Below are 15024 nucleotides of genomic sequence, written 5' to 3'. Positions count from 1 at the left end.
GGTTTTACGAATGACGAGATTCGAGATCGTTCGTTCAAATAATCGGATCGTCACGTCTAGCCCCCTTTTGGGCCATTCAAGTACCGAGAAGAATCCGAAACGTGTTGTCTTGAGTAACTTTGTATCTCTCGATAATGGGTAGGAGAAGCAGACAACATAAGAGAAGTTGAGGTTTTTTTTTTTTTTTATGTCAGCTTTGCTGAGGTGTAATTCATTAACAATGTAGAAATGTCACGTGGGATTAACTAACAATGATTATGGACATGAGGCCAACGTGATAGAATTGAGACAAAAGTAAAAGTTGAAGTTTTTTATGAGACAAGAAAATTTTTTGGATATAATTGGGCCAATGCTAAAGTTAGGGATTTTTTTTTTACATTAGGCTGGTAGAATTGGGATAAAAGTAAAAGTTTGGAGTTTTTTATGAGATACAAAAGAGTTTTCAACATGATCAAGACAGATGCTAAAATTAGAGGTCTTTTGGGTATCGAGCCGTGAAAGATGATGAAATTGGAATACTATCTATGTCGAAAAAAGTTAGTTTGTTGGTCACCTGTGGCGAAGGGCGTGTGGACAAAGAGAGAACTATCAACAGAACTTGAAGAAAGAATAATGTGAACGATGAGGGTGTGACAGCAAACGAAGAGGTTCTTCTCCGGCAATATCAACCATCTGCTCATTACATTTTCAGTGAAAAATGACTACACCAAAGTGACCAAACGCCTTCATTTCGCCAGGCCAAGTTTTGGCCTTCAGCGTGGATTCTGTAGTCGAAAAGTCGCAGCAAACCCCTCCACTGTCCCACCAAATTCTGTCTCGTGTTCCACAAGAGTTCACACCAATAAAAGCTTTTGTCTGGACATGACCAGCAGCTTCACATCAGACCAGACCAAGAGGAGTGAGGCTAAGAGTGAGAGAGACATCATCCCACCAGAGGAATTAATTTTCTTTGCAAATATCATCGCAGGTCAGATTTGTCACCATCCATCCTCTTTCCTCGTACCCTACTACCTTCCAAATTGATCCATTTAACACAAACGGTCCTCCCACCATATGCCAGAACACCAGCCAAATAAGGCCAGAATTTTCATCAGAGGCAGATGGGGGATCCACATCTTCCCTCTTCTTCGTTCTTCCATCGGTTAAAACTCGTCGAAAATGCAGTCTAACTAGAATTCGATTTCCCTTGTTACGTTCATCAAGCAAGAAATATGTACAAACATAATCATGAAGGTGACTACGTGGGAATACCTAACTAAGACATCAGATCAGGCATCATATGCACAAAGAAAATCATCAGATGCATAGCCAAATCCAGTTCAGCATCCAGCAATTTGAATTACAGGAAGAGTGAAGAGAACCTTGATTCCCCTATCAGAAACATAGTTCCCCTGCTCCATGAACATACATTAGTATCTCACTCAACTAGATAAAGAAGAGAAGCAGCTCCCTGACCGAACAAGCGCTGGCCTAGTGATTCTCCCGACCTCATCGATCCCTTGCAACGTGCTGCTCGAATTCGACCGGAGGGCCCTCGGCGAATCCAATCTGCGCCGGATCAGTTTCCCCATGGCGGAGATGGGGCTTTCTGTTTCCTTCATGGGATCGGTTGACTTGAACTTCTTGCAAAAGCTGATGTGCCTATTCAACGCCTCGTCGGTGGATATGAGCCTGTCTGATCTCAGGACCTCATCCTTCACCGCCTGAATGCAGAGCCCACATATCCATCTTCCTTGGTACCGTTCTCGAATCCGAAGGATGTATGCAGGGGTGCATTCCTCTGTGAATCCACAGGAAGCACAGTTCGCAGTCACCACTTCCATCAAAGGGGGTGAATTCGTCGCTGATGTTGGTGGCGGCGGCGGTGTCGGCTTTGGTGTTGGTGGCGAGGCTTGTGATGGGGTCTCTGAGCCTGAGATGGCCATTGCTTGTGAGATAACATTGAACTAAAATTGTCCCCCTCTAATATGTGGGCATGATGCGCCATTTTGTAATCACGAGATTTGTTTCCATGTGGAGCATGGGACATGCCATTCCCAAGTAAAAATACTGCCTAACTCAATACAAGTTGAATCACATTTTAAGGAAGGGAGCGACTAGGCTGACAGTCCTCTGCAGAATGACGTGGGACGGTCAATGGTCAGCCACAAAATCGTTTTGTGGAGACCGAAAGACTCTGGTTTCAATTTTTGACTCCATGTTTTTTTAAAACTTTTATGTTTCCTCATTGCAAGCTAAAATTGAGAGACGAAATCATAAGAGAGCCCATGCAATCAATTTTATTGAGTATGAAGAAAGAAAATAAACATTGAAAAGAAATGTAAATAATTACAAGTCCAAATATAAAAAATTACAAGTAGAAAAATATTATCACTTGTTGAAAAGAAATCGTTAATGTCATTGTGTGTGTATATATAAGATGAATCAACACTTGAAAGGTAAGTTTCGCAACTAATAACGAAGTCATTGTGCAATGAAAATGCTTCTCATTTCTTTCGGTCAAATCAAATTGCTCTATAAAGACTTTCCAGTGACCCAAAATTAAAGACCAATGATGTCGATTACGCATAAAATAAATGAAGTAAAGAAAAATTCAAAATAAGCATGATGAAATTAGTAGAGAAAAAGAATTTACCATGTTGATCTAAATCTCATAAATGAGGATATGCGGGGACCTAAAATCTTACAAAGTCAATCTTAGGATCACATGAGTCAAAATTAAAGTAAAAAAAAAATGATTTCAGTCAATTTTTTTTATATATTTTACCTAATATAGCTCCAATGTTTGGTTCATTGAGAATATTCACATGATTTTGAATTATTAAGGTTTTTTTTTTTTTTTTGTAATTTGGGAATGATATCCACATAATCTTTTTATTTGGCCGAAGAATAATATCTACTATTTTAAAAGTTGTAACTTGTTATTTGAATAATATCACTTGGATAAGTTTCTTTAAATAAGGCAAGAGAATCTGTTAAGTAAGTTTCATTATGAATGATTCTAAACAATTTGCACTCTGATATAATAAAAATAAGAAACCTATTCAGTAAATCTCCCTTAGTGAAGATGAAAAATGTGAGGCTGAGAGTTGACGGTCCGTTTTGCTAGCTAACGGCACAGTCATCTCAGCATTTTCCTTTAAGGAAATCGTGACAGGTCTCGCATCACAACGAAGTAACCGAAGATTTCACTTGATGGTTTCGTTTACAACGACAAGGATAGTCGTGACTACATAATACTCGGAAAGAAGTATGCATTTGGCCTCAGTCGGTGACCATGATGTTTTTGTCTGTTTGCCTCAAACCGGTAGAGACTATGTGGAGGACTTGTGTGGGCTTTCCTATTTGGTAACCGTGAACTTTACTAACATTGAAAGGTTGCTAAGAAGGGCAAGGAACAGTGTCTTGATCCAACGTGAGTCGGAAGATCCGAGAAATCGAATGAACCACATGCGTTGATATAATTAGGAATTGGTCATGGTTTACATGACAGAATCTAGTTCCATCGAATTTTTTTTTAATGATCTTTAGGCCATAGCGTATGTCGAGTTCTCGATGATCATGTGAATCTTATAATTGGACTCGATGATTAACGGTTGATATGACCTTGCTCTGCATTACCCTAGGATACTAAATAATTCGTTGGAGTGCACATGTTGGAGTTAAGTTAAAGAGATCCTAGGCTTAGGTCACTCATAATTTCGCGGGCATAGCATTATGAACCGTTACACCGATGATTGATGTACTTCAGTTTCACAATACAAGGCGACATTCAAACGGGAGAGTCAAAACGACAAATTCATATATCTTGAAGGACTTATAACCTTAATTTCGCGGTTCTAAAGTGAGTCTATACTTTTAGAATTGGCATGTTAGAGAATCTCTAAATCTCCTTAGAGTAATGCACTCGAGAGTGAGACCAAATTTCATGTGTACAAGTTAGTTCAAAGTGCCATTACATGACAACCCACGTAAAAGAAAAACTAGTTAAATTATTTATCTTCTATAAATTTACATTGTAGAATGGGCGTGTGAACATTGAATGCACGTCACATTAGTGATTTGTGACGAGTTAGACAATGTTCCATTTATATCATCGTTGTCAAATCATTAATCAAGCTCCACTTTAGAGAAAGTGGTTGAGGAAAAACTTGACAGCTTAGGAATAACCAATGTTCCAAGCATCATTAGGCGACTGGAATCAAAGGAAGATAACTAAAGAGAACGGCAGCCTTTCGTTGCAATAACATGCCACGTGTACCACGTGTGGCTCACGCTATAGGGAATCTTTCTTTTGTCTACCTCTCTTGGGATTGAGAAGAACGTACGATGAGTCTTTGTTAGTATCGGATCCGGCTCCCCTGCCATAATGGCAGGGGATGCATTGGATCCCCACCCTCCATCCTTGTTTATAGATGGGGGGGGGTGGGGTTGAAATGGAGGTAAAAAAATGGAGGGTGGGGATTGGGGTACGTCACCTGCCTTTATGGCAGGTGATCCAAACGCGTTAGTATCTAGACAAGAACACAAAATGTTGCAGTCGTGTCATTAACTGCCCTACTCTCGATCGATTTGCGTGGTTCTGGGATTATTCTCGACCTCTTCCTCGCGAAGAGATGTGGACAAGAGACCACGGTGCGTGAAGAAGGGGGTTACTCGATTGTCTAAGACCAAATTTGGGCAAGGCCATCACCGTCGGGGCTGGCCCTCGCTCGTGGCCAGCGAGTAGACAAGGCCACGGGTCGTGAACCGGTGGTTCCGGTTCATGGCCATGCTTGAATCGGAACCAGCCCTTGAAGGGCGGTCCCGGTTCCGGTTCGGAACCGCCGGTTTAAGGGCCGGTTCCGGTTCGATTAAAAAAAAAGAAAAGAACTGTTTTCCCCTTTTATTTTATTTTTTGGTCGTTTGGAACCGCCGGTTCCGGGCCGGTTCCGGTTATTCCACGGGCTAGTTCTAGGCCTAAATTGGCCCATGGCCATGTCTACCGGCGAGGGCCTTTTTGGAAATAAAAAAACGAAAAAAAGGAGAAAAAATAAAACGTATAAATTTTAAAAATTATTAAAATATTACTAAGAATGTTTATGTTAGCGTTGGCATGCCATGTAATAAGATCGACGTCCACATCGGTGATTTTCAGACAAAATTGATTGGATTGATTCAATTAACAAAACGTTAAAAAGTTTAGGACTCATTTAGCAAAATTAAGAAGTTTAAGACTGAATTTGTAAAAGTGCAATAAGATTAGGACTTTTTGGCCACATTTTCCGTCAAGATGTAATCTTGTTTCTAAGGATTCAGGATCAAAAAGGAAAGAAAGGTCATTTCAAGCGACCCAGCTCGAAGGAAAGACGGTGGTTATAGAAAAAATCTGATTCTCGTCATGGCTACTCTATTAAGAAATTTTATCCGGATCTATCACGCCTTCTCCCCTATGACATTTTTATCTAGGCTATATCTCATTTATCTTATCTTGGACATCTATCAAACACAAGATAAAATGAAACATATTTTACCTTAATTTTTTATTCCGACGACCAAATGAAGCCCTACGGTTATCAAGGGATATTGACATTAATGCTCCGTTTGTTTCGCGAAAAATATGACCTCTCCGGAAAATGTTTTCTAGGAAGTCATTTTCCAAGAAAATGACTTCCTTTTCCGATGTTTGGCAAAAACTTGAAAAAGTTCCGGAAAATATTTTCCACCGTTTGGTAAGGAAAATTCGTCTTATTTTAAGTTCGGAGACTTGATTATATTAATTTTTTAATTAATGCCCTTCCGGTACCAATTTCATGAAAAAAGTTCAATTTGGCAATTTCGATGAATTCTGACTTGAACTTCAAAGGTGCAATTTTTTGGATTTTCTTTTTATGATTTTTTTTTTATATTTTGAAATTAAAAAATAAAGGAAAATTAAAGTGAATTGGTTCAAGGTTACCTTTCCGAATTTGAAACAATATCAAATCGATTTGATCCTACTTGCGGATAGGGTCGGCGATGGTGCGAACGGCGGTGTCTCAAGCGAAGGAGCCTCATAGTTCATGGTGAGTTCCGGGGATGCTTCAACAATCTCAAATCAAAATCAATTCCGTATGTCAACTTATTGCACCCACGGAAATTGCCACCTTGCAAGGCGGGGGACTCGCAACCATGCTCTCTATTGTGGCCGTGAAGTCTTCAATGAATTTCCATGGCCTCAAAAGTCTCCCGTGATCAGAATCTGCGGGAAGAGTCGCCCGGTTGTCGCCACCGCTTAGTAAGGGAGCTCATGGGTGACTGCTATGAATCGTTTTCTCGGCAAATGTTCACCATCGGGCAAACTTGTGAAAATAGAGAGAATGGAGCTTTGCCTGGCCGTTAGTAAAAGCGTGAGAACAGAGGGAGAGAGATGCGCCTCTAATTTTGTGGAAACAAATGAAGGTGGTCCCCGTCGACTACGCCGCGGAGGTCTCGCAGCGCCTCCCGGAGGCCACCCTTGGTGGTGCCTCGGAATCGACCTTTGAATGCCTCGTCGACCCACTCGTCGACGTCAACTACGTCGAGGCGGTGAGCCTCAAGACCGGAAGGCCGACGTCATTTTGCGCAACGAGTCCGCCGTCGAGCTCAGCGTGGAGCACGAGAAGTTCGGGAAGGACGTCACGACTTTGTTCCTCGCTATAGCTTTCCTTACTCGAGGCCGGAGCCACCGGCTGCGGCGAGGCACGGCAACCCGCCGAGGGAGAAGAAGGAATACTTAAAAAAAAAAAGACAAAAAAAATAATAATAAAGAAAGTAATTAAAAAATGGATTTTATCTGAAAAATAAAAAACGAAAAGAAAGCAAAAAAATAATTAAAAAGAAAAAAATAGTTGAAAGAGAGGAGGAATGAAAAGTGTGGAAAATGTTTTCCTCTTCTCAAAATGAGGAAATCATTTTCCTTAGTTTTAGAAGGTTTTTTTTGTTGACCGGAAAGTATTTTCCGTTGACCGCTCATTTTCCGCCCCCCAAACACTGGAAATTGGGGAAAATATTTTCCGTGAAACAAACGGAGCCTAAGATAGGAAAAAGCTCGCCAAAACAAATAGGGAGAAAGAAGGAAGAAAAGAGAGGCCTCGGTTAGAACAGTGCCAAACTCTCGCTACAAATCAAGCTCCTCCCGCCGACTCTAAGAAAGAGGCTGCTCCAATTTCAAGTTAATTATACGAGGCTTCAGGTCCATCAGATAGCTTTATGCATCCGACTATGATTAAGGTGGGTTTTTTTCCAAAATAATTTTTTTTTTAAAATTTAAAAAATTATTTTTTAAAAATAAATATTTACGGATTTGGGCCTCACTCGACGGTTGAATTGCCGAGCGAGGCCCGCTCGGCATGCCCATTGCCGAGCAAGGTAGACATTTTTTTTTTCTAAATTTCTTATTTTTTTTAATTATTGATACTTAGAATATTTATTTTATTTATAATTTTTTTTCTTGTGAAGCTTATATTTATAACATTATTAACATTAATTAATGTAAATATTTATTAAGATCTCTAATTAATAAATAATGTTGTGATATAATGTAATATAGCCGCAGGAATATATTGGAAACCGCAGTAATAGATAGATGGGAAACCGCAACAAAAGAGTTAAAAACCGCATGGAAAGATTAAAAGAGGAAAGAGGGAAAGGAGGGTTCGTTCAATATCGAGAAGTAGCACCGAAGGAAGAAAATGCAAAATTGACAAGGAAAATGGCGTTTTTTGGGGAAAAAGCTGGGCCAAACTGCCTGCGGCTGTTTGCCAATGGATTCATCTTGAAAAATTACGTGAAATAAAAAAAAAATCGTCTCAAACGGACGCCCGAGAGATAAGATATGCTCTTCCAAAGTTTTGCCCTTTCTTTACTCGTTTCGACTCTTTTGCTGCCGTTTTTAATATTTCCATGCGGTTTTTAACTCTTTTGCTGCGGTTTCCCATTTATAAATATTTACATTAATTATTGCTAATAATGTTATAAATATAAGATTCACAAGAAAAAAATTATAAATAAAATAAATATTCTAATTATCAATAATTAAAAAAAATATGAAATTTACAAAAAAAAAAAAAAAAGACGAGCTCGATGGCTGCCTTGCTTGGCAGCCCAGTTGCCGAGCGGCCCTCGCTCGACAATCTAACCGCCGAACAAGGCCCAAATCCGTAAATATTTATTTTTAAAAAATATTTTTGTAAATATTTTTAAAAAAATTATTTTGGAAAAAAACCCGATTAAGGTCTATAGGCTATATAATCCGGTCGTCTAAATTTCTAATCAATATATATGACTATATAGGATAAGGTATAAAATTTAAGGATTTTACTATATCATATCCATTATTTACTGTATCGTAATAATAAAGCATGATATCTTCACATCATATTATGGCCATTGTTTGGTGTAAACGATATATCGAGAATAAATGAACCTAAAAATTGCACATACGAAAATGGTAAGAATCTCTTACCATACTCTTGCCTATTTCATTTTATTTTCCTATTTTTATTATTTTCCTTTTCTTTTATAATGCTTTAATTTTTTAATTTCTTTGGTCCCCTTCCATGATCTCTACTAGAATTTTATCAAACGGTAAACTATACTAAAATAGCTAAAATATGTACTAAATACAAATACTAGATATCTATCCATAGATTATTTCATAAGATAGAAATAAATTTAGATATATTAATAAAAATACTAATAAAAAATGTTTTTTTATTTTTTCCTATTTTTATTTATTTTAGATATAAATAATATTATAATTTTATTAATTTAAGAAGTATGTTATTCAAGAAAAATAAATTTTATATCATTTATATTAAAAATTTTATCCACCTTTATTTGGGAAAAATTGCAAAAAAAAAAAAACAATCATAAACCTATTGCAATTGTGCTAATATAGTCCTAAACTTTTTTTTGGCCAATTGAGTCATAAACTTTTTGCATTTGTGTCAATTCGGTTCTCCGACTAATTTGCTGGACATTGATGACATAAACGCCGGCTATCCATCGGTTGTCCTACATGGCACTGCTAGCACCGACATAAAATTTTTTAAATTTTATTTGAATATTTTCTATCTTTTTTATTTTCTTTTTTTAATGGCCTGTTGAAGGATGCCAACCACCAACCGAGCTTGGTAACCTCCACCAGCCATTGGCCCTTGCTCATATACGAGTGAGGGCCGCGAAACCCTCGCACTCGGTGGGCGAGCCCTTTGCAATGGCCGGCGGAGGTCATCGAGCCTTAACCGATAGCCGGCAGCTTCCCGTTGGCCATTAACCAAAAAAAAACATAACAGAAAAAAAAGACAAAAAAAAAAGTTAATTTTTTTTTTAAATTCCGCGTTAGCACCGACAGTGCCATATAAGACGGCCAATGTCTATGTCATCAATTTCCATTCAAAATTGACCAAAAGGACTAAATTTGCACAAATGCAAAAAGGTTAGGACTTAATTGGAAAAAAGAAAGGTTTAGGATTGAATTCACATAATTGCAATAGGTTTAGAACTTTTTTTATAATTTTTTCACTTTATTCTACCTTTCTCATGGGATAATATTATTGGGGCTATATTCTTTTTATATCTGATTTAATTCTATCTTGAGCAGGCACCAAATAAATAACAGGATAAATTTTGCCATATGTTGAATCGTATCCTCGTTACCAAACGTTTGGTTCCCAATAATGACTTAGCATAGTTGATCCTCTGTGATAATTTCTCTACGCCGTGAAAACGATGGGACAAGAACTTTAGGGGCAATTGTATCTCTATATCCCCGATTCCGCAATATAGAAAAATTTCATGTAAGGTCCTCCTTTCGTGCTTGAATCCTTTCTTGTAGTAATATCACGCATATCCCGACCGCCGAAACGTGGTCCACGCACGCCACGTAAGCATCATCATCATCCCGACTCGTCCACCTTCATCCACTTGAGCTCGGCGGGAGTCGGCAAACAGTCCCAAGCTCCAGCTGCAGCTCCACCCGTCATCCATGGTCTTAGCCGTTGCTTCTCCCTCGCTGTTCACCCTCCCAACCAGGTCGGACTTGCTGCTCCTTTCTTTCCCAGCTTAGCGCTTGGTCCTCTTGAGTTCTCGTTCTTCAATCACAACTTTCCTCGTTGCCTTGTGTTTTTGGTGACAGGGGAAGCCCGAGAAAATGGTTTCCTGGGAAAATCGCGGCCAGCGCGAGGTCGCCTTCGAGGACTCGCGTGAAGGCGACGAAAGGGGTGTCGAGCGTCTGCGAGCCGCTTCCTCCTGATCGGCCTATCTGGTTTCCGGGTAGCTCGCCTCCTCAGTGGCTCGATGGCAGGTAGTTTTCACTCTTTTTGGGACATCAAGTAGAGATAGTTCGAAAACATTCATGCTAGGGTCTTAAAGTAACGAGCTTGCTCTACACGGCTTCATGACTGTTTTGGAATGGAATTTGGTTCTCTTATTCTTCTGTGCATACATTTTGTGACATTGGCTATAAGCGACCATAGTTCAGGAATTTGCATTTTCTTTTGTCGCCTAATCTTTTCGCTATTGTTTGACATATGAATAAGCTTCCATGTGATTACTATTGCGTGATGGAGACATGACCCGGTTCATGGTAATTTGATTGCAGCCTTCCAGGAGATTTCGGCTTTGACCCGCTTGGCCTAGGTATGAATCCATGTTGCGTTAGATTCTCAAATGAAATATACCACGATGTTTATGAACTGTCTGAAGTGGAGAACCGAATCATGGAGTCGTGGAAATCTCCTTAGAGAGGGTTCATGCTTGGGGACTGTATTGAGCACAGGCTTGGGACAGGCTTCAAAGTGTTAAAGAAAGTGGCTTTTGGCTGAAATGTGCTCTGATGTGGGGGTTTCATATTGTGGCGCCCGTAAATCTAGCTAAATCTCATCTTAGTTATCAATTTTGAACGAAGTGTGATATAAAGTGTATTTTCTTCGAAGGGGTCATCTCGGAATCATCTTATAACATATAAACACTCACCTTCAATTACATGGCATGATTCCCAATAGTGTTTCCGTCTGTGTTATCGCTATTCATGTACCAACTGGTGCAGGGTCTGATCCAGAGTTGCTTAAGTGGTTTGCACAAGCCGAACTGATGCATAGCAGATGGGCAATGCTTGGGGCGGCTGGAATTCTGATTCCTGAATTGCTTGGAAGATTAGGCTTCATAGAGAACTACTCATGGTACAATGCCGGCACTCGAGAATACTTTGCCGATACCACAACCTTATTCGTGGTGCAATTAGCCTTGATGGGTTGGGTAGAGGGAAGAAGGTGGGCTGATATGATCAAGCCGGGCAGTGTCGACATCGATTTCAAGCTCCCACATATAAAGAAACCAAAGCCCGACGTTGGTTATCCTGGTGGCTTTTGGTTTGATCCAGTAATGTGGGGGAGGGGTTCTCCAGAGCCCGTCATGGTATTGAGGACCAAGGAAATAAAAAACGGACGCCTAGCTATGCTAGCATTTGTGGGGTTCTGGTTCCAAGCCATTTACACAGGCGACGGCCCCATTGAGAACTTATTGAATCACATTGCAGACCCTGGTCACTGCAACATTTTTTCGGTATTGTCTCATCTCACCTACTTCAATTTTCCATGTACTATGCTGGATAGACCGCATTTATAAAATGCGCAACAGTTTTCACTCATTATGAGCCTCAAGAAGCGATGTTTCACTGCAGGCTTTCACGTCTAGTTGATGCTACATGAATGAAGGGTTGATTTCGGGAAGAGAGAGAGATACTGGCGAGAAGTTATGGCCGAATAGTCCGTGCCTCCGTGGCATTGTTCCTGTTGTTTCGATAGACTTGAGCAGAGACTCTGTACATACCAGGAACCCCAACTTGGTTTTCTGCTCTCGATCAATATAATTCCATTTATCTTCCTGTTACACACTTCATTGTATATGTGGCTGATCCTGCCCATGGTGATGCATTCTTTGGCCTGTTTGCAAGCTTTAGCTCCATAAATCTAAAGCCATTCAGTGCTGGTAATCCTGAGGCCGAAGATCCATTGAAGTCCTCGAGAATACCAGTTTTGTCGGGGACACGGAATCTTGTTTGAGGTGGTACTTGCAGAATCTTGTAACAGAGGCACTGTTGTGTTCGAGCGATTTGACCTTGCAGATAAATAATAGAAGCAGGAATGCTAAAAGCCTGTGTTGTTTGCCACGTCCCTACTAAGTATATGCTTTCCCTAGGAGCTGACCTGGTCAAGAGAAGGCAATGATCTACCTCTCTATATAGATCCCTCTTCTATTTTATCCTTCGAATTCTATATTTAGATTGTCATGGGGATTTGCCAATTCCATCCACAAGATTGACAGGTTTCTGCATAACCAAAGCAATCAATCTAATCTGTCAAAGCAGCCACCCGGAGAAACTCCGTGACCCGGAAGAAGAAATATGATTCCAAGTTTTCTCCTTCAACATACATTATGAGATGTTTAATGTAAGAATAGTGTAATCCTGAATAACGTGCATTTTTGCACGGCGGTGATAAGGCCTGACTGGAAATGGCTTTCGCTGCTGTTCCCCCCATCGTCCTCTCCCTCTTTATTATCTCCTTCACAACATTGGCTCTGTCCGCACCTGAAGATGCTCTTCTCCAATTCAAGAGGTCTTTAGGGAACGCCGATGCTTTGGATTCCTGGTCTCCTGGATCGCAACCGTGCAATGGTTGGATCGGCATCATTTGCTTTGACGGAATCATCACGGGGCTCCACCTGTCTGACATGGGTTTTTCCGGAAAGATTGACATCGATGCACTGGAGGCCTTACCTGGCCTCAGGACTCTCAGCTTCACGAACAATCTCTTCACGGGTCCAATGCCAGATTTCTATCGCCTGGGTGCGATAAAGTCCCTGCTGTTATCCAGGAACCAGTTCTACGGGGAAATCCCACGCGACTTTTTTCAGCACATGGCGTCTCTCAAGAAGATCTGGCTCTCTAAGAACAACTTCTCGGGGAGCATACCGGAGTCCCTGATGCAACTCTCCAACCTTATGGAGCTTCACCTTGAAGGGAACAACTTCTCAGGGCGCATTCCTGTGATTAAGGACGAGAAGCTCATCTCCCTGGACCTGTCAGACAACAAGTTGGAGGGTGAAATCCCAGAAAGTTTGTCTAAATTCAATTCCAAGTCTTTCGAAGGGAATCCAGGACTTTGTGGGAAGCCACTCGATAAAGTCTGCCCTGGCAAAGAATTGCCTGGGACAGAGACGATATCCGTCAAATCGCCTCCACCACTCAATGAACACAAAAGCAATGAAGGGTTCAGCATAGTTCTTTGGATAGTGGCAGGATTGGTGGCTGCCGTGGTTCTTCTGGCCGCAATAGTTTCTTCCAGACGTAGAAGGGATGATGATTTCAGCATTTTAGGAAAAGAGAAGGTCAGCGAGGCATGCCAAGTCCCCATCCCTGGTTCGAAGCCCATGAGAACGGAGTCTAGCAAGAAAGGCAGTGTGTCGAAAAGAAAGGCTCAAGGCAGCAAGCACGGTTTGGGCAATCTTGTGATGCTGAGCGATGAGAAGGGTGAATTCGGATTGGCTGATCTAATGAGGGCGTCTGCGGAGGTGCTCGGAAACGGCGGGTTGGGTTCTGCATACAAGGCCGTGATGTCGAATGGCTTGTCCGTGGTGGTGAAGAGGATGAGGGAAATGAATGCTTTAGAGAAAGATCAGTTCGATGCCGAGATTAGACGTTTTGCTAGACTTCATCACCGAAATATACTGACACCACTAGCCTACCATTATAGGAGAGATGAGAAGCTCTTAGTTTCGGAATACATTCCTAAGGGCAGCTTGTTATACATATTACATGGTACGCTTTATTTTCTTCTGCATGTTTTGGAAATGATATTTCCACTAGCACTTTTGTTATCATAACATGTTAATATTCAGGAGATGAAAGATTTCCTGAATGATTCAACTTATCTTATATGATGCCCTCAAACCGGTGATGAAATGTAATGTTTTGCCAATTTCTGATATCACATACTTTGATTCTTCAGGTGATCGTGGAATTATTCACAGTGAGCTGAATTGGCCAACCCGGCTGAAGATCGTTCAGGGAATCGCAAGCGGACTAGCTTTTCTCCATTCAGAGCTTGCATCCTATGACCTGCCTCATGGAAACCTCAAGTCCAGCAACATTCTTCTGAGCTCAGACTATGAACCATTGCTCAATGACTATGGCTTCCATCCTCTGATCAACCCTTCTCAAGCTGCGCAAACCTTGTTTGCATATAAGGCGCCGGAGATTTCACAGCAAAGGAGCATCTCGCCAAAGTGCGATGTTTATTGTCTCGGATTAATCATCCTTGAAGTCCTCACAGGGAAGCTCCCGTCTCAGTATATCAACAGCGGGAAGAGCGGAACTGATGTTGTGATGTTGGTTCACTCAGCGATCTCAGAGGAAAGGGAGGCCGAAGTCATTGATCCAGAGATAGCGGGTTCGATAGAGTCGAAAAGCGAGATGCTGCGACTCCTTCATATAGGAGCTGCCTGCACAGAGAAGAACCCCGATCATCGGCTTGACCTGAGAGAAGCAACTAGAAAATTGGAAGAGTTACAAGTGTGAGGCAATTTTGTTTCTAGACATGCTATTGAAAATTTTAGTTGACAGGATAGAACGTCTTGAATCCCAAGTTCTGCTCGTTCCCTGATCGAGCGCTGTAACGGATTCATCCACACTTGGAATCAGCCGCTCAATGGTTAGGCAAAGATTCACTGATGGTATCATCCTTTCCCGAGGAAGACGGTACCTTAAGAGTGGCCTTGAACGCGAGGCTTTTGGCTACTTTTACATTTAAACTAGAGCTCAGCGAGTATCACTCTTTGATTCAAGCTGACTTTTGCTTTGTCATTGCCCTACCATAGTAGGGAAGCTCAGTGTCAAAGCATCTCCTCTTGACTTCCAGGAAAGGGTCTTCTTTGTCAGGTCTGTGCTACAAAGAGATCTCTGACTGACCATTTGAGTCTCTGAACTGAGTTTTGATAAGAAATGTCTTGACTGCCTTCAAA

General features: G+C 41.0%; 2 protein-coding genes across 2 annotated transcripts; both read left to right on the top strand.

Moving 5' to 3' along the window:
• Nucleotides 1-9878: 9878 nt before the first annotated feature.
• On the top strand, nucleotides 9879-11732 carry LOC115746705 (photosystem I chlorophyll a/b-binding protein 6, chloroplastic). The gene is made up of 5 exons (XM_030682593.2): nucleotides 9879-10035; nucleotides 10139-10306; nucleotides 10604-10641; nucleotides 11051-11565; nucleotides 11684-11732. The coding sequence occupies exons 1-5, from the start codon at nucleotides 9989-9991 to the stop codon at nucleotides 11699-11701; spliced, it is 786 nt and encodes a 261-aa protein (XP_030538453.1). The 5' UTR covers nucleotides 9879-9988; the 3' UTR covers nucleotides 11702-11732.
• A 141-nt stretch (nucleotides 11733-11873) lies between these two features.
• Nucleotides 11874-15024, top strand: LOC115746701 (pollen receptor-like kinase 3). The gene is made up of 2 exons (XM_030682588.2): nucleotides 11874-13822; nucleotides 14013-15024. Exons 1-2 carry the CDS (start codon nucleotides 12517-12519, stop codon nucleotides 14579-14581), a joined length of 1875 nt encoding a protein of 624 aa, XP_030538448.1. The 5' UTR covers nucleotides 11874-12516; the 3' UTR covers nucleotides 14582-15024.

This window comes from Rhodamnia argentea, chromosome 4 (assembly GCF_020921035.1).
Source record: "Rhodamnia argentea isolate NSW1041297 chromosome 4, ASM2092103v1, whole genome shotgun sequence".
Lineage (NCBI taxonomy): Eukaryota > Viridiplantae > Streptophyta > Magnoliopsida > Myrtales > Myrtaceae > Rhodamnia > Rhodamnia argentea.
Note: the sequence above shows the minus strand (reverse complement) of the source record. Positions and strands in the feature narration are given on the sequence as shown.

What these genes read in the sequence shown, in the direction of transcription:
- LOC115746705 (XM_030682593.2), top strand. Translation starts at nt 9,989, where the DNA reads ATGGTCTTAGCCGTTGCTTCTCCCTCGCTGTTCACCCTCCCAACCAG. An exon ending in CCTCAGTGGCTCGATGGCAG is followed by an intron (nt 10,307 to 10,603) that starts GTAGTTTTCACT and finishes ATTTGATTGCAG; the next exon opens with CCTTCCAGGAGATTTCGGCT. An exon ending in CTTTGACCCGCTTGGCCTAG is followed by an intron (nt 10,642 to 11,050) that starts GTATGAATCCAT and finishes CAACTGGTGCAG; the next exon opens with GGTCTGATCCAGAGTTGCTT.
- LOC115746701 (XM_030682588.2), top strand. Translation starts at nt 12,517, where the DNA reads ATGGCTTTCGCTGCTGTTCCCCCCATCGTCCTCTCCCTCTTTATTATC. An exon ending in CTTGTTATACATATTACATG is followed by an intron (nt 13,823 to 14,012) that starts GTACGCTTTATT and finishes TTGATTCTTCAG; the next exon opens with GTGATCGTGGAATTATTCAC.